The sequence below is a fragment of the Xenia sp. Carnegie-2017 genome, unplaced genomic scaffold (genome assembly GCF_021976095.1).
Source record: "Xenia sp. Carnegie-2017 unplaced genomic scaffold, XeniaSp_v1 HiC_scaffold_23, whole genome shotgun sequence".
NCBI lineage: Eukaryota > Metazoa > Cnidaria > Anthozoa > Malacalcyonacea > Xeniidae > Xenia > Xenia sp. Carnegie-2017.
This window is the reverse complement of record NW_025813486.1, coordinates 5,025,270-5,044,409: the sequence shown is the minus strand read 5'-3', so window position 1 is coordinate 5,044,409 and position 19,140 is coordinate 5,025,270. Positions and strand designations below refer to the sequence as shown.

Here is a 19,140-nt window from a genome sequence, read left to right as displayed (position 1 = left end):
GCTAAAAATCACCTTGAAAAGGCTCTGGAAATTCGAAAACAATCGTTACGTCCAAATCATGTTGATGTTGCTTGGTCTTTAAACAATCTTGGTATGGTGTTTAATAAAACTGGAAAGTACGACAAAGCTATGAAGTTTCACGTAAAAGCTCTTGATATTCGAAAAGAAGCGTTAGGTCCAAATCATGTTGATGTTGCTGCGTCTTTCAACAATCTTGGTTTGGTGTATTATGAAACCGGAAATTACGAGAAAGCTATAGAATTTTACAAACAAGGCCTGGAAATTCAAAAACAATGGTTAGGTTTAAATCATGTTGATGTTGCTGGGTCTTTAAACAATCTGGGTAATGTGCTTGAAAAAACTGGAAAGTACGACAAAGCTATAGAGGCTCAAGAAAAAGCTCTGGAAATTAGAAAACAATCGTTAGGTCCAAATCATGTTGATGTCGCTGCGTCTTTCAACAATCTTGGTTTGGTGTATTATGAAACTGGAAACTACGACAAAGCTATAGAGTTTCAAGAAAAAGCTCTGAAAATAAGAAAACAATCGTTAGGCCCAAATCATGTTAATGTCGCTGCGTCTTTCAACAATCTTGGTAATGTGTATTATAAAAGTGGAAAGTACGACAAAGCTATTGAGTTTCACGAAAAAGCTCTAGAAATTAGAAAACGATCGTTAGGTCCAAATCTTGTTGATGTCCCAACGTCTTTAGAGAATCTTGTTGTGGTGTTTTATGAAACTGGAAATTACGAAAAAGCTATAGAGTTCCAAGAAAAGGCTCTGCAAATAAAAAAACAATCGTTAGGTGCAAATCATGTTAATGTTGCAGAGTCTTTAAAAAGTCTTGCTGTTCTGTTTAATAAAACTGGAAACTACGACAAAGCTAAAGAGTTTCACGAAAAGGCTCTGGAAATAAAAAAACAATCGTTAGTTCCAAATCATGTTGATGTCGCTGCGTCTTTAAACAATCTGGAAAGGATGTCTTATGTTTCTCTGTCATCAACATATTTTGGTAAGTTTGTAGGTATTATATACAATATAATGTTGGTGGCTCATTAACGATAATTATATTTTGTTAAAGTGCAACTCCGACCGAATTTCACCCCATCTTTTTTTCACCAAATGAAAAATATAGATTCTTAGAAACATTTTGGTGTATGTTTGAGCATTTTTGGTTGGTATAAGTTGTTTAATTTTAACGCTAAAGCTCGACACCGGATGCGAATTTTCACAAATGGATCGTGACTTCATAAGATGTTCCCACCTCGCTAGTTTATTATATTACTATAAACAAATGCCAGAATGAAGCATTAATATTGTTAAGTTTTGTGTCGAAAAACGTGTTTTATTTCGCAAAATTTGGCAAAAGTATCAAAACGATAACTATCAATACAAATATTGGTTAATAAATCTTTGGAGGAGGTAATTTTGTCATAAAGTTCATCAACGAAGTTTGTTAACGCTGACAGCCATAATGAATATAATAGTAGTCAAATGTATTCTTCCGTTCTTGTACTAAATGTTGGACACTTCGATTATTAAAATAAGCTTGAAAATGTGTAACTCTTGACGATGAAGCTTTCTGCATTGATGTCTCGACTATAGGTGTTGTTGTAACTTGTAATTGTCACAGAGTTGCTGAGAATATCATAACTATTAACCATATTCTATATACAGACATTACTGAACTGGAGAATCAGCTTTTTAGAGAAAATATACTGGCACAAAGTCATGCATCTATCAAGTCAATAGGTACATTAATGGCTAAGGCAATAGTATTAATGTCAAATTTAATTCAGTTTTTTGTGTCAAACTCCAACTATTTAAGATTGTAGCTTGTTGATGGCTTTCATTATGTTTAAGTCGGCTGAGAATTTGTATAAATTTCATAGTATAATACGAAAACATTTGGCCATAATGAATTGAAAATCCTAGATTTAAGTGGTACATTTCCATACAAATTGTTTTATGTGAGGACTGGGTTGTTCATTTTGGTTGTAGACAAACAAAAGAGCCAAAGCAATAATTAAAACGCATTTGGGATTCATATTTACATTAATCAACCAAAAGAATAATTCAAAAATCTACCTATAAACTAAAAACATCTACATAAAACCCGCTCTAAAGAACAGTGAGATGGAAACAAAACATTTTAATCAAAAAAACATTGCTCAAGATATATAACAGCTATAAACTCATTGTTAGTTGTAAGATTCAAATACAACATTGCACAAATTTAGAGATAATAATATTCCTTACACCTGGTGTCTATTTCAAAGTGACTCAAGAATTAAAGGATACATGCAAGCTAGAAGACAACTTTATTTTATTGTAATGCGTATAGTGTGAAAATAAGACGTACCAAGTTTCAAAGTCGTCCGCAAAATATTTCAAAAGATATTTAGGGTTATAATCGGTAAAAACACGTTATTCGATGACCATTGCTAAAACGCCGTGAGATTGTTTAAGTCTGGGAACTGGGAAAGAGTGACGTATCAGTGACATAAACAAGCATCGTTCTTATATCGTTCTACGACTTGCACGCAGTGTTTGCACGGCTTTCGGTAGTTTGCTATTACTTTTTTTTTATTTAACAAAAATTAATGGATTCTTCTGAAGAAGATGCCGATTATGATATTGTCATCAATAACAATGAGGTACAACCTTACATGTTTGATCTTTTGGCCAACGCGCAAGGTGGTCATAGTAATGACAATTCTTCGTCATCGGAAAGCGAAGATAAATACATTCACAGAATTGGGAATGTTGAATGGTTAGTTGCATTTTATTGATGTTTCATTGTTTTTCCCAAAGTAAAAAAATTTTTTTATTTTTTAGGTGCGAGTGTGGCTTTTGTGTGGTGATGAGTACTGGACGGGAAAGTATATGTTGCCAAAAGGTAAACAACACTGATCATCTCATACATGGCGATCATATTTGCATCACACAAGAGGAAGAGTTTGCCACAGTCTGTACAAATGAAGCTGTCGTAAAAACAGTTATGGTCTTGTGCACACATGACATTGGACCTATGCCTGAGAGTGAAGAAAACGAGTGAGAGTCTGATCCATTGTAGCTATTGCTCATCGTCGACGTGCTTTCTGTATCAGACAATACAGCGCTATCCTCAAAATGCTCAATTTCACATGACGTCGTTTGTGTGCTGTGATTTTTTGTTGAAATTAACTCAACCTCTGTACCTTAGCATAGAATTATCGTATTGCTGGATTTTTCACAAAAATCAAAACGACCGAAACGGAAAGTCAATACCTCTACTTAACATATTTGGCACTTTTGTTTGAGTGATTCTTGACCTTACGTGTTTTTGCGGACGGATTGTTATGTCTGCTTGTCATTTCACATTGCGCTTCTAAGGTACAAGGAATTTTCTATGAGTTGAAATAACAAAGAAAAGATCAAACGACATTAGTCTGAATTAGTTACCACTGTATATGTTTGTGTTTCGCTGTCTACATATATTTTGACATCTTTTGTCTTAGACAAACTTCCTTTGAGGTAAAACGCACAAACATTTCGAGCCGATGTCGACACATCGTGGTCGTCGTCTACAAGAAAGTCGTCATGTTCTGCAAGAACGTCGTCAATAATCTAAAATTATAAAATTGTCCTCAATTTGGTAATGCTAATAGCTTAGTTTTTGATAAAAGCAAACAAATATTGCTAACTATAACTGTAATATTCACCTCTTGCCTTCGCCTCTTCTCAAATGCAGTTCTAATATTTGTTGGCTGCTTCCTTTTAGATGCTACACTTGTGGGTTCCACAGAGTATTTAAAAATCGTGGGTACAGCATCTTTCTTAAGGCGAAGCCGCCCAGCTGTCCATCCTACTGACTGCATCGCTTCAAAATTTTACACGAAGCACAAACTCTCGAAATGTTGCGAGCCCAATTTTGAGCTCATTGTTGGCTTCCAATTTTTGCGTCGGGTATTTTCAATCCAAATATCTCGCATGCGCTTGTTTTCGGGAAACGAAAAAAAGGAAACCTTTTGCTGCGTTTGGTTGTTCTTCGAAGAACCGTTTTTATAATTAAATGCGGCACAATAAACCAAATTTTCAATGCTAAATTGTCGTGTTGTTAAGAAGTTACAAATATATTTTGAACGTAGCGCGCAATTGACCGCGTTTAGCTAATGTCAACTATTACGTCACAACGACCTTTTTCCAATCGGTAGCCGTCGTTAGCTCGTCGGGCATTTTTCAATACGTTATCAGTAAAGCATCAACTTTAAACCTCCATATCTTCAAAAATATTTGTCCTTTGAGTCTCAAACTTTGGTGAACTATTAGTTGGAGCTATACCTTTATGTAAAGTACAAAAATAACAATCCGAATTTTATGTTGCATTTGTCCTTTAAAGCAAACTTTTAAATATCATCTTATAATATATACGTGTATATATTATAAGATGATATTTAAGTGTATTACTTTCAGTGTATTACTTTTACAGCAAGAAAACATTAAGTCATTTATACATGTCTTAGATATTGAATTACAGGAGTGAAAGTAGATATTTTATTCAAATATAAAATTAGACCCATAATGTATTTGTTTGCTGAGATTTAGTTTTATCAAGTTGCTTAATATAAAGCATAAATAAATGATTTGAGCAATAAAGATAGCAAAAAAACTTGGCAAAACATGTGTCTAAATTTATCAAATTGGGATCTGTATGAAATGTTTAATTGCTCTTTTGCTACTAATAAATTATTGAAACTACATTGACAAAGCGTAACTGACAATGATGTCAAACATTATTATAGCAATTCCAGTCATTATGTTTCCTGCAGGATGTTTCCCTAACTTTATAATGGTGTTGCAGATTATTTTTTCAATTCTTAGAACCCCTGCAGTTCTTGTTTACTAATTCAAAAATATTATAGCAATCACTTCTTCCCTCGTTTATTCCTCACGCTCATCTATTTTCCAGGAATATAGTTCAATTTCATTTCATAACTGACAAAAACTTGCGACAACGAGTTGATTGTTTAATGAAAGTATAGCGCCGATGTAGGAGTAAACAATCCACATATCGCGATAAAATTTTTATGTTTGACTGATCTTTTTTAGTTGCCTTGACTCCGTAGGGAAAGGAAGCCTTCTCGACAAATTGAGTGATTCGGCAAGGATTCCATATACATTAAAGGAAAGAATTGTCAACGAGAAATAAATTCGAACTTCGAAGTAGCTATTAATTAAGCAATCATTCATTTGTTCTCTTTAGGAACAAAATTCGTCGATTTTCTACGCTTTTGGGTGCTTGTATATTCTTTAGGAAATATTTAATTATATATATATATACTGTGTATGACAATAATGTATGATTTAAATAATTCCAGACTTTTCTTTTAAATCCATCAGTAATTAACCGACAACGCTAAAAAATGTGTTGATGTCTGCGTCTGCTTACAATTTTCGTTCTTTGCCATGTTGTACAAAATTGCATAAAGTTGTAATAGTTTCCTTTTCCTAAAAACAGACAGTCAACGACAACGGACTTTAACAAATTTTTCTTATAATTAATAACTTACCCGACAGAGATTGGCGACAACAGTTCGTTAACACTTATCAATGTCTGAATTCATTACAACGCCGTTAATAGTGACCTTAAGATTTAACGACGCGCTCATCTACAAAGCGAGCGGAAATGAATTTTAAACCAATGCGCATGTGCGTGCGTCGTTGAGTTTTGTCTTGCTTCTACAACGCGGCGTCTTTGCTTAATCCCACGTCGTCCTACATCGAGTGTGGAATTTTTCACAAAAAAGTTTTAAAGTAAGTATTTCAGCTTTTAATTCACCTGTTACAATTGTCTGTGGAGTCTGGTATGTGATTGATGTGTCGATATTTATCTGTGAGTAAAATATGTTTACATTTTTGCTTTTAGTAAGGCAAGAAAATAGCAGAACAGTTTTCATCAGCATCAAGTGATTGCTCATCAAGCACACCACTAAATTCATCGTGATTTAAATTAATTGTTTATCTAAATTAACATCCAGTGGCTTTGAAGTTTGTCTTACTTTGTAATAACGGTTTGTGTTCCCTTTTATGTTTGCATAAAAATACTATACAACGGCTACTGATATATAAATTTTGGCCACTATATATTTCTAAATTTTTCTTTGAACGCGAAATATCATACAAAAGTGCAAATTCTTCTTCGTTTATCAAAGCGGCGTCATACGCAACAGCTATAGCATTTCTTGTTTTTTGAAAGTATCGGTAGTGAATCCACAAGTTCGCGTCGTTAAGGAAATCCAATCTTAATGACTTAACTTACAATGACACGCGGACGCATTCGCACCAGGCCATGCGCGCCAAACTCGCGTCGTTGTAACGCGCGTCGTGAAATCTTAAGGTCCCTAATAACCAAGTGTGAAGTCTTTACGGAGAGATATCGGACGGAAGTTATTTGTACTGACCGAGCCTCTTAGGGTGATGTTTGTGCTAAAAACAAAGGTCCAAGATTTCTCAATAAAGACCGAGCAGGCGAGGTTAATAAAAAGTCAATTAACTATATGGTATTATTTGACCTGAAACGAAGCTTTCTTTTTTTTCCTATCTTTTCTGCTTTGCAAGGACTGGCTTTAACTCCTCTAGTTTTTGCCATCTGAAAATAAATAGATTGAAATTGTGTTGCTTAGATAATAAAACCCACTTTTCAAATGTTCTTTTTTGACTTTCATTTATATCATGTTTTTTTGCTTTGTTTTTATTTTCGTTTTACAAAATATTTGCTGTTTGCTTCATGAAGTTTTGGTAAAACACAAGACAAGAGACACTCCGTATATAGTAAACAATATTCAATCTAGATAAACAATGTTTACTATATACAGAGTGTCTATTGTCTTGTGTTTTACCAAAATACTCTTTGGCAGTCGTAATTCATAAAGTCTGTTTATCTACATTTATTTGTAAAATTACGCCTGATTAAAGCTGGTTCATTACGTGAAAATATATACTGCCCCCTCAATATTTCCAATTGAAAGGTCATTTTATTACTTGAAAATGTCAGTCATGTAAAAGAGTGCGTAATATGTGTTTATGAGATTTTGGAGCTAATGGGCAAAACGAAATGAAATATATAGTTCTAAAAAGCTACTATTCATAACTTTGCAATTTATTTGTGTTATTTCTTTTCGAGCGCTAGCTGTAAATTCATTTTTTATGTTTTGTCAAAATACACAGCTTGTGTGGATAACGCTTTTTAAAATATTGTTCGTAGAAATCACAAGTGTTGATGATGCTAATGCTAAAGATGTCGGAAATTCTCCCTGTGTTGAAAATACAAAACAAGGTATGCCTTCAATTCTAATTTATTTTATATATATTGCGTAACCTAAGCATACTTGTTTTGAATTGTATCACAATTCAAGTCATTTGATTGGTATTTTTTTGTTTCTACGAAGATTTATAATATTTAATAATATGCATGATATACAGTGTTGCACTTTCGGACTCCAAACGTTCGTTTATTACGTATGTTCAATACTGTATCAATGGGTTAAATTTTCGTTTTGCGAACGACAAATAATTTAAATGTACTTTGTACCAGACGGCAGTGCTCAGCACAACTTGACAAGCCTTTGTTTAATTCAATAAATACTGCGTAGCAGCAAAGTTGCGCAAATCTTTTTATAAAGTGCTCTAATTGACTACACTTCATAAGTTCCATTCAAAAAAAATGATTACGTGTTTGGTTACATTAATTACTATTTTATTTGTTAGAGTACAGGAGATTGGTCGGAGTATAACTTTTTTCCAGATAGAAATTTATGTTTTTTGCTTCTGGTTTACAGCATCGAAAGTGTTGATACATTTAAGAAAACATCACCAAGTCCAAGTTCTAATAAAAGTTTTCTTCATATACAGTCTTCAATCAAACTTTTACATTAACAAATGTTATAAGATATATGAATTTTTTCATCACATGTCTAAGCAACACTGAATAGTAACATTTGCAGCTGGTTTCTTGTGAAGACTGGGTTATTCATGTTTGTTGTAGACAAACAAAAGAGCCAAAGCAATGATTGAAAAGCAGTTGGGATTCATATTTACATTAATCAACCAAAAGAATAATTCAAAAGTCTACCTATAAACTAAGACATGTACATAAACCCGCTCTAAAGTACAGTAAGATGGAAACAAAATATTTTAATCAAACAAACATTGCTCAAGATATATAACATTTATAAACTCATTGTTAGTTGTAAGATTCAAATACGACATTGCACCATTTAGAGATAATAATATTCCATATACCTGATCTCTATTTCAAGTGACTCACAGAATTAAAGCATACATTTAAATATCATCTTATAATATAAAGGTATCAAAAATTAAACATACTTTGAGTCTTTGACATCTTAGACAAATTTTTATTTCACCAAACCAAGCTTTGTGAAACTTATGTATTCAAAAAATCATAGACTAAAAAATTGACAAACATTGGAAACAAATCAGGATGATTTTAAAACAGACATATTTCCGCATGCTTACGCCATTTTCAGTGTATTACTCTTTACAGCTAGAAAATATTATATCATTTATACATGTCACAGATATTAATTTACAGGAGTGAAAGTAGAATTTTTATTACAAGTTAAAATTAGAACTATAATGTATTTGTTTGCTGAGATCTAGTTTTATCAATTTGCTTAATATAAAGCATAAACAAATGATTTGAGCAATAAAGATAACAAAAGTTTGACAAAACATGTGTCCACATATCAAATCGTGGTATGTATGAAATGTTCAACTGCTATTTTGCTACTAATAAATTATTGAGACTACATTGACATAGCGTGATTGACATTGATACCAAACATTATTATAGCAATTCCAGTCATAATGTTTCCTGCAGGATGTTTCCTTACTTTATAAAGGTGTTGCAGATGATTTTTTCAATTCTTAGATCCATTGCATTTCTTGTTTACTAGTTCAAAAATATTATAGGGATCACTTCTTCCCTTGTTTATTCCTCAAGCTCATCTATTTTCCATAAATACAGTTCAGTTTCATTTCATAACTGACAAAAACTTGCGACGATGAGTTAATTGTTTAATAAAAGTATAGCGCCGAGGTAGGAGTAAACAAGCCACATATCGCGATAAAATTTCTATATTTGACCGATCTCTCTTAATTGCCTCGACTCCGTAGGGAAAGGCAGCCTTCTCAACAAATTGAGTGATTCGGCAAGGATTGCATATACATTAAAGGAAAGAATTGTCAACGAGAAATGAATTCGAACTTCGAAGTAGCTATTAATTAAGCAACCATTCATTTGCTCTGTTTAGGAACAAAATTTGTTAATTTTCTACGCTTTTGGGCGCTTGCATATTCTTTAGGAGACTTTTGAATATATATATATATATACTGTGTATGACGATAATGTATGATTAAAATAATTCCAGACTTTTCTTTTAACTCCATCAGTAATTAAACAACAACGCTAAAATATGTGTTAATGTCTGTGTCTGCTTACAATTTTCTTTCTTTGACAGGTTGCATAAATTGCATAAAGTTGTAATAGTTTCCTTGTCCTCAAAATAGACAGTCAACAGCAACTGACTTTAACAACTTTTTCTTATAATTCCTAAGATACTCGACAGAGATTGGCGACAACAGTTCGTTAAAACTTATTATTGTCTGAATTCATTACAATGCCCTTACTAACCGAGTGTGAGGTCTTTACGGAGAAGTTTCGGACTGAATTTATTTGTACTGACCGAGACCCTTTGGGCAAAGTTTGTGCTAAAAACAGAGGTCCGAGATTTTTCAATAAAGACCGAGCAGGCGAGGTTAATAAAAAGTCCATTAGCTATATGGTATTATTTGACCTGAAACGAAGCTTTCTTTTCTTTTTCCATTCTTGCTGTTTTGCAAGGCCTGGCTTTCACTCCTGTAGTTTTTGCCAGCAGAAAATATATAGTTTGAAATTGTGTCGTCTAGATAATAAAACCCACTTTTCGAGTGTTCTTTTTTGACGTACATTCATACCATGGTTTTTTGTTTTGTTTTTATTTTCGTTTTACAAAACATTTGCTGTTTGCTCCATGAGGTTTTGGTAAAACACAAGACAATAGACACTCCGTATATAGTAAACAATATTTAATCTAGATAAATAATGTTTACTATATACAGAGTGTCTATTGTCTTGTGTTTTACCAAAATACTCTATGGCAGTCGTATTTCATGAAATTTGTTTATCTACATTTATTTGTAAAGTTACGCCTGATGAAAGCTGGTTCATTACGTAAAAATATATACTTCCCCATCAATATTTCCAATTGTAAGGTCATTTTATTACTTGAAAATGTCAGTCGTGTAAAACAATGCGTAATATATGTTTATGAGATTTTGGAGCTAATGGACAAAACGAAATGAAATATATAGTTTTAAAAAGCTACTATCTGATACTTTTCAATTTATTGGTGTTATTTCTTTCGAGCGCTAGCTGTAAATTCGTTTTTTACTTGTTGTCAAACTAGAAATACACAGCTTGTGTGGATAACGCTTTTTAAAATATTGTTTGTAGAAACTACAAGTGGTGATAATGCTAATGCTAAAGATGTCGGAAATTCCCCTGGTGTTGAAAATACAAAACAAGGCATGCTTTTTTAATTCTATTCTATTTTATGTATATTGCATAACCTAAGCATATTTGTTTTGAATTGTATCACAATTCAAGTCATTTGATTGGTATTATGTGTTTTTATCAAGATTTATATTATTTAATAATGTGCATGATATACGTATACAGTATTGCACTTTCGGACTCCAAACGTTTGTTTATTACGTATGTTCAATACTGTATTAATGACTTAAATTTTTCTCTTTTTTGCGAACGACAAATAATTTAAATGTACTGTGTACCAGACGGCAGTGCTCAGCACAACTTGACAAGTCTTTGTTTATCTCAATAAATACTGCGTAGCAGGAAAGTGGCGCCACTCTTTTTATAATATGCTCAAAATGAGTACATTTTATAAGTTCCATTGAAGAGAAAGGATTATAATAAATAGCCTAAAACTAGATTAGACCCTGCATTTTAGAAGTTTTCAGGTTAGACTATCTGTTTTAATAGTGCTCGTGTTTGATTACATTAATTACTATTTTCTTTGTTAGAGTACAGGAGATTAGTCGGAGTATAACTTTTTTCCAGATAATTATGTTTTTTTCTCCTGGCTTACAGCATCGAAAGTTTTGAAACAATTAAAAAAAACATAACCAAGTCCAACTTCTAATATTAATTTACTTCAAATACAGTCTTCGATCAACCTTTACATTAACAAATGTTATGCGATACATGAGGTTTTTTTTTCATCACATAAATTAGGAACAATGAGTGGTAATGTTTACAGCTGGCTTAATCTGTTTTAAGCATGCCAGTAAAATCTTGTCACTTCACAATTTGTACTTGAAGCACATTATCAGTCAATTAAAATTAAGATGCGACATGGGGTGATATGCAATCTGTTTTTTTAATATAACGTTTATTTGTTATCTGCTTGTTTAATCATAAAAACTTCTCAACAAACTATCTTTTGGATAAACTGTCATACTTCATGTTTGCACCACCATGCATACATTACCTAGCTAATGACATTGAAAATTATGCAAAGAACGGCCACCATCCAATGGACATGCTCGATATACTTCAGTAAATAAGAATTCCTGTTCATTGTTATTAAAATACCTCAGGCCTGCGCTATACGGACGAATTTAATTCACACGAATTGAAATATCGCAATTTTATTCGACAATACTGCGACGTATAACTTGGAAACTTACATCTCATAAATTAAAGTCGACAAAGTGAATTAGATTCGTCAGAGATTGACGCATTATGCGACACAACTGCGTGTTAGAAATAGACGATGAACTACAGTCGCATTGAATTAAATTCATTAATTATATAAAAATATTTCAACCAATCATAGACAGCGTTCTATTGCATGGCGGCAATTCAGCAAAAATAGTCATGAAACAATATGGCGGATGCAGATTGTTTTGTTTGTGATGAGCCAACAAAATATCGTTGTATAACTTGTAACCTTCCCATTTGTAATGTATGCTGCGTGGCAGAATTAGATGAAGATACATTTGGATGGTTGGCTCAAGTGAGCGTGGATTATTGTAATAAGTGTGCGATCGACAAGCGGGTAAATAAGCCAAAGCATGTTGATCAAGTGAGCTGTACCATAAGTAGATTAAAAAAGAAACAAATCAATTCAGGCCAGGAAAATGCTCGTACAAATCTCGATGAGATAGAAAGCAGCTCAGATAGTTCTGACAGTTCTTGCAAAACCAAGCAAAAGGTTAAAACGCAAAGACATGGAAGAAAGGCAGCTTGGAAAGATTGTCATGTTGATGATCTTGTTGATGTAATCGTCAATGACGAAAACTTCAAGAAAAATTTAATTTTTACTAACATTAAAAAGAAAAAAAACACTGAGGTTTACCAACGTGTTTTGGAAGTTCTGCAAAAAAGATATTCAGAAAAAGATCCAGCTTTCATCTTGCCATTCGATGTCAAACAAATCAGAATAAAATTCAAGTGGTGTGTTGCCATTTGTAAGAAGATGTGCCTTACAATACGAACCGCCACCGGCATTAAACGGATCCAGGATGAAAAGGGTTACAGTAAGTGGTTTACTTTGTTTTACCCCCTGATAAAGTCTCGTGACTCTTGCCAGCCTGAGCAAGCGATTGAACCCGATGCTGTTATAGACATAGAAAATGATTTTGGAGATGATGTTGACAGTGGACCATCAAGTGGGTCAAGCTTTTCTGTGGCAAAAAAAAAAACACATATAAGAAAAAAAGAAACTCTGAGTTATTGACTGATGCAATATTAGAGTCAGCTAAAGTTTTAAAAACTGCTGTGGAAAATGATCCCACTAAGGACATAATGAATATCATTAAAGAGGAAATGCAGCAATCAGAGAGCAAGAGAAAAAATTTATGGAACAAATGACAATTATTGTTCAACAAAATTTACATCCAGGATCATCTCAAACTTATTGTCAAACCCCAATATCTGCTTATGACTGTACAGTTGGACACTTTACAAATACCAATCGGGGCTTGGAATTGAATTCATTTGATCATCAATCAAATGCAAGTGCTAAACAACAAACATCTAGCAATGGGGACATGACATGGAACATGCTTAATAGCCCTCGTACGTATCACCATTTATAACACTGTTTTTGTATTTTAATTTCTTTACAAATACTTTATTTGAACACAAATTGAGAAACATTCTTTTATTTTTTTTTAAATATGACTGTTTTGTTAGTGTTTTTGTAAGAAGATATTCTTTTATGTTTAAGAGAAACGTGAGAATGAACAGAACATTACATTTTACTATGGCTGCATGAAGTGTATCTTACAAGTTCTTCAAGTCTAATAATTCACTAAAACATAGAATACTTCTGTTATGACCCTCACCTAAACATTCAGTTATCTCTAATAAAGTTCATAGTGCATAGAATTTCAATGAAAACCAAGTAAACATTCCAATTTAATGCCTTGAGCATTGGCATAACCTGGCTAGCCAGTTTGGTCATGCTAAAAAAATATCATCTGGCTCCCTCCATGTAAATGACTTCTACACAAATAAATATTACTAATGATCTATAATTTATATAGCACAACCTGGTTTTGCCACTGAGCAATGGTAATAAATTGCTATGTTTACGTGCTGCTTGTACCAGAGGTTTTTTCTTCCCATAAATATTCAGAAATTGATGAACGAATCTGTTCAGCTTTGTTGCATGTGTCCCTAGTCTTTTCACAAGCCCTCATTTTAAGAAAATCTCTTACTACAGCTCTATCTCTTTGCTGATGAGTAGCAGGATCCACTGAAATGTCAAGGTGAGAAGAGAGAACTTCCCCTCTTTCAATACAAATATTGTGAAAAACTACACATGCTAATGTAAATACTTTCACAGAATCTTTGCTACATTCACATTTCCTATAAAAAATCCGCCATCGACTTTTTAACTGTCCAAAGGCACACTCAGAGACCATTCGAGCTCTACTGAGTCGATAATTGAAATTGCGTTGCTTTTCCATCAAGACACCTCTTGAATAAGGCTTCATTAGGTAGGTTGAAAATGGAAATGCAGTCTCCAACAATTAAAGGAAATACATTGCAATTGCCAACTTTCTTAGCAATGTTTGGAACAATTTCTTGGTTTTCCATCTTCTTCCAAAATGATGTTGACTGTAAAATAACAGAATCGTGAGCGTTACCTGGAAACCCTGCACTTGCCCACACAAATCTGCTCTTAGCATCAACTAGTGCAATTAAAACAATCGAATAGAAGTTTTTGAAGTTGTGATATTCTTTTTGTGATTGTTGACCTCCTGGTGGGCAACTTATTGAAATATGGCACCCATCTACAGCACTCCAGCAGCAAGGGAATTGCCACAATTTCTCCATATCTAAAATTTTTTCCTTGAAATCATTTTCTGTTTTGGGAAAATGATTTGAGACTTGTTCCCAAAGCTCACAAACAATAGCATCACACACTTCTATAACTATTTTTCGTACTGTACTAACACCAAGTCCTGACATTTCCGCTATGGTGTAAGGGTAGTCACCTCTACCTAAACGATATAGGCAGATAGCTAAACGACATTCCGGTGAAACTGGCTCTTCTACAACAACTTTTTTCTGAAGTTTATGCCGAATCTTTTCGACAATAAAGTTAAAAGTACCTTTCGAAACTCTAAAAGTACCTTTGAATTGTTTATCCGAGTAATTTTCCCAAATGTTACTCCACCATCCAATGTTTCTCGGTAGGCGACGACAACTTCGAATCCTTGGCTTCAGAGTGGTTATTGTTTTAACACTTGCCGTCACATTCAGTAGTGACAGAGCAGCTATAATTCTCATATACCTTCGGTGAAGCAATAATAGTAGAACGTACCACTTAAAAAATCTTCTTTGTCGCTGTCTCAACCTACGTTTGTAAATTGTAAGCAAAGGGGAAATTTGTTTAACTGATGGAGGAGCCATCTTGTTTTTCCAAATCATGAGCTGTAGATAGGAGTCTGGGGACGAGCACGGAGTTAAGTGAATTAAATTCGACAAAAAAATTCGACATATAACTTTGCCTTGAGTTTTTGTCGCATTATTGTCGAAGTTAATAAAATTAAATTTGTGTGAATTAAATTCGTCCGTAAAGCGCAGGCCTCAAAATCATAAGGAAATGTGCCAATTTGACGATGTGAATTCTCAAAGTTTCACCATAATATAAAGGCTATTTACAATTTTCATTTAGACAAATGTAGCATTAAATTGCACATTTATGAAAAGATCTTAAAAATTATAAATTTACACAAAGTTACAAGTTTTTTTAACCTCTTTGCTAAGTATACTTGAGATTATACTAGTTAATCAGACCAGGCCACTTACGACTTAAGACACCCGATTGAGCAAGAATAACGCTGCTGCTGATATATAGCTGACACAACTCAATGGCTGTATCATGTTTTCTTAGATTTTGTAGCTAGCACTGACCACTAAATAGAGACCCGGAACTATAACGTTAAGTGGGGTGGTGGAGGGATGTTTAATAACGCTGTTGATGAAATATTGCTTACAGAACTTAATGGCTGTAACATGTTTCCTCAGATATTGCAGCACGGACCACTGTAAAGAGGACCGAAACTAGAACATTTGATGGGTGGCAGAGGGGGGTGTTTATATCTTCTATTGTGGTCTACTGATTTCTTGATAAAGCCACCGTAGTCTACATTAAACATAATACAAATATAGATAAACAAATAAATAGTCAGGCAGATGGATAGATAAAGTCAAAATGACTCTGAAGATGACTACCGCTAAGGTTGTCCAAACGTCAGTCAACGACAACAAAAACAGTCCTTCTCAGGACTATACCAACCTGGACGATCTACATTTAAAAACATTTAAAATACCTCAAAATCATATTGAAAATGAGCCAGCTTAACGATATGAATTCTCAAAGTTCCACAATAAAAACAAGGCGATTTGCCATTTTCATTTTGGCAAATGTTCCATTAAATTGCACATTTATTAAACGATCTTCTAAATTCTAAATTTACAGAAAAATACAAAGTTTTTTGAGCTCTATCCTTGCTAAGTATACTGAGAATTAAATTTTGAATACTTTTACTTAGAATTGCATTTTGAAAGTTGCATAGAGCATAAAAGTTGCGGCATCAGTTTTTTCTACTAGAAAATTTCCCAAAATAGATAAGCAAATAACTTTACTAAACGTAAAACATAAAAACAACGACTTTATTCATTGATTTCAATAAATTACTCCCACTGACCTCAAATAAATAAATATAATTATTTGAACTATATTAGAAGAGCAAGTGACTCCAAAAATCGCATTTATCATTTAAACTGCGTCTTAATTCGTGATTGATTAACAGAGTTAATGCCCTCCATTAAAAAGTGCACGTGAATCAGCTCCAGGCACTTTCGACTTAAGCCATCCGATTGAGCAAGAATAACGCTGCTGCTGAAATATCGCTTACAGAACTCTCAGATATATTTCAATGGCTGTATCATATCGCTTACAGACATGTTTTCTCAGATATGGTAGCACGGACCACTTTATAGAGGACTGAAACGATAACTTTTAGGGGGGTGGGGGGAGGGGTGCTTAATAACGCTGCTAATAAAATATCGTTTACAGAACTCAATGGCTGTATCATATTTTCTAATATGTTGTAGCACTGACTACTGTATAGAGGACTAAGATAAGAACGTTTAGTGTGGTGGGGAAGGGGGTGTTTTATAACACTGCTCCTTAAGAAAAATTTATGAAATTACTGTAGAGAGAAGTTTTTGTGATTGTTTGGTATAAGCTAACCTTGAATGTTACCAGTTAAAAAATTTATGATATGTCTAATAATTGTTAATACGTGTAGTGAAGTGTACGGTATCAGTATCCTTTCCTAATTGAGGAAGTTTAAGCTATTTTCATATATTTATTTTGTTTCTTTAACCCTTGAATGTAATATTTTTATCTAGAAGAGTGGAAATACATTGATGAATCAACGAAACATAGAGAATTGCTTTTAAAATTGATTGAATATGGACGCAATTCCAGTGTTGAGGTTAAAGTGGTGGGCAATGTACGTGTAATATTCTCAGAAGAATTTTGCATTGGCGAAGGAAGTGATGCAACCCGTGTTTTTCTTGGACTGAGTAAGGATGGTTACGGTAAAGCAGTGAAACGAATACATCGACATAAATTTATCCAGCTTGCACATCACGAAAAGAAAATTTTAAATGAATTCAATGCAAAGAAGTCGAAATATGTTGTGAATTATTTCTACTTAGAAGAAGATACTGGAACAGAATATGTTTATTTGATGTTAGACTTATGTGAAGAATCTTTGGATTGTTTTGTCAAGTATTCTACTTTGCATGATCTTAAAAAAGCTCTTCCTGATATTCTTAGACAAATTTTAAAAGGATTAGCTGATCTTCATAGCGGCCCAAATCCTATTCTACATCGGGATTTGAAGCCTTCCAATGTTCTACGAGACTCAAAAAGCAAATTTCTGATAGCTGACTTTGGCATAAGTCGAATAATGAAGAATGAATCTACAACATATGAAAGCAATACTTCCATGGGAACTGTGCATTGGATAGCTCCTGAATCCTATTGCGAAGATTCAGTAAATAAAGCGCGTTACAAAAGAAGGTCTGATGTATATGTAAGTGTAGGAATGTGAACATTTGTAAGTTGTAAAGAAACTCAATGTTCTAAAATTGCATTTTAATGTAACGCTTTTTATTAATTTAGAATGCAGGGATGGTAGCTTATTTTGTAACAACAAAAGGAAAACATCCTTTTGGACGTGAACGGTATAGACTGGACAACATGCTGAATGGAAACCCTGTTGGTTTAGATGAAATCGAGGATAGAACACTAAAGGACCTTCTGTCGTGGATGTTAAATCTAAAACCTGAAGACAGACCATATTCTAACGAAGCATTAAAACACCCATTTCTCATGTCAGATAATGAGAAGTTTGAAATGTTAAGTAAAGTTGGGAATCTTCAGCAGATTAAGACAAATGATCCCCAGTCAAGTGTCGTTGAAAAATTGAATAGTGAATCCGTATATTGGAAAAGTCAAATGGATTGGGATGTCTATGATTATTTTCGCACGTACGAGAAAAATGGAAAAATCAATAAGGTCCGTTATACATCTTCATGGCCAGAATGCTTAAGATTCATTCGAAATATTGATCAGCATTGGAACGATCGACAACGACCTCTACCACAACCAGAACCATTTTATAAGATTGGCGATTACAGGGCGTATTTTCTCCGAACATTTCCTAATCTCCCTGTTCGGGTACATGCTGCTGTCAGGTCAAACGAAGAATTGAAAAACAAACCAGAACTCAAGAACTTTTTTTATTTTAATGAAAGCGAACTACATCAATAAACAATTTAGATACAACAGAACCTGTTGTGGTAAAAAAGTAGCTATTAAGAAATCATTGATACTATAGAAATCTTATTTTATAGATATAAAGAAAAACAGTTTCCACGACGTATTTAGATGATATTTCACCACATTTCTGATGAATCTATAGCCTGTGGCATTCATTGATACAATGTAATATACCTAATTATTTAATTTTTACTGTAAATTGTTTTGGAAAAAGACTGCAAGCGAATATGACATTAAAAGTTAACTTTTACGTTTGGCTGCACTGATACATTTCACACTACATTTATCCAACATAAACTCGTATGGGTTTTTGGTTCCGCTACGTAGATGACACAATCACAGCACTACATGCAGACGAGATTGATGACTTTCACACTCTCATCAACAAACAGAACAGCCACATACTATCACGACAAACCATTTTTGATAGGATAAAAAATTGTATTTCTGAAATTATTATAATTACTAAAAGTTGGCCTAGATGTTTTTGGCTCTTGGGAGCTCCTTATCGTATAAAACTGACCACCAGAAGTTGTGCATAAATTCATAAGTAGAAACTTTTGTGTTTTACTATCTCACATTAATTACGTAGCTGATTAACATATAAAATTTTTATATTTTATGTGAATTACATAAC

The 19,140-nt window shown here is 33.5% G+C and overlaps 2 protein-coding genes across 3 annotated transcripts; one reads left to right on the top strand and one right to left on the bottom strand.

The window, feature by feature from the left end:
- The first annotated feature begins 963 nt into the window (after window positions 1-963).
- LOC124447676 (serine/threonine-protein kinase/endoribonuclease ire-1-like) lies at window positions 964-18,753 on the top strand. 2 transcript variants are annotated; one of them, XM_046998643.1, is made up of 4 exons: window positions 964-1,012; window positions 7,247-7,318; window positions 17,063-17,754; window positions 17,844-18,753. In XM_046998643.1, exons 1-4 carry the CDS (start codon window positions 979-981, stop codon window positions 18,492-18,494), a joined length of 1,449 nt encoding a protein of 482 aa, XP_046854599.1. In that variant the 5' UTR covers window positions 964-978; the 3' UTR covers window positions 18,495-18,753. The 2 variants fall into 2 exon arrangements, with proteins under 2 accessions (XP_046854599.1, XP_046854601.1); XM_046998645.1 differs by lacking the exon at window positions 7,247-7,318.
- On the bottom strand, window positions 13,519-14,981 carry LOC124447677 (protein ALP1-like). Its single transcript, XM_046998646.1, is given in 2 exon segments — window positions 13,519-14,155; window positions 14,157-14,981. Coding segments are annotated over 2 exon segments (1,206 nt in total). The 5' UTR covers window positions 14,930-14,981; the 3' UTR covers window positions 13,519-13,722.
- Window positions 18,754-19,140: the final 387 nt, after the last annotated feature.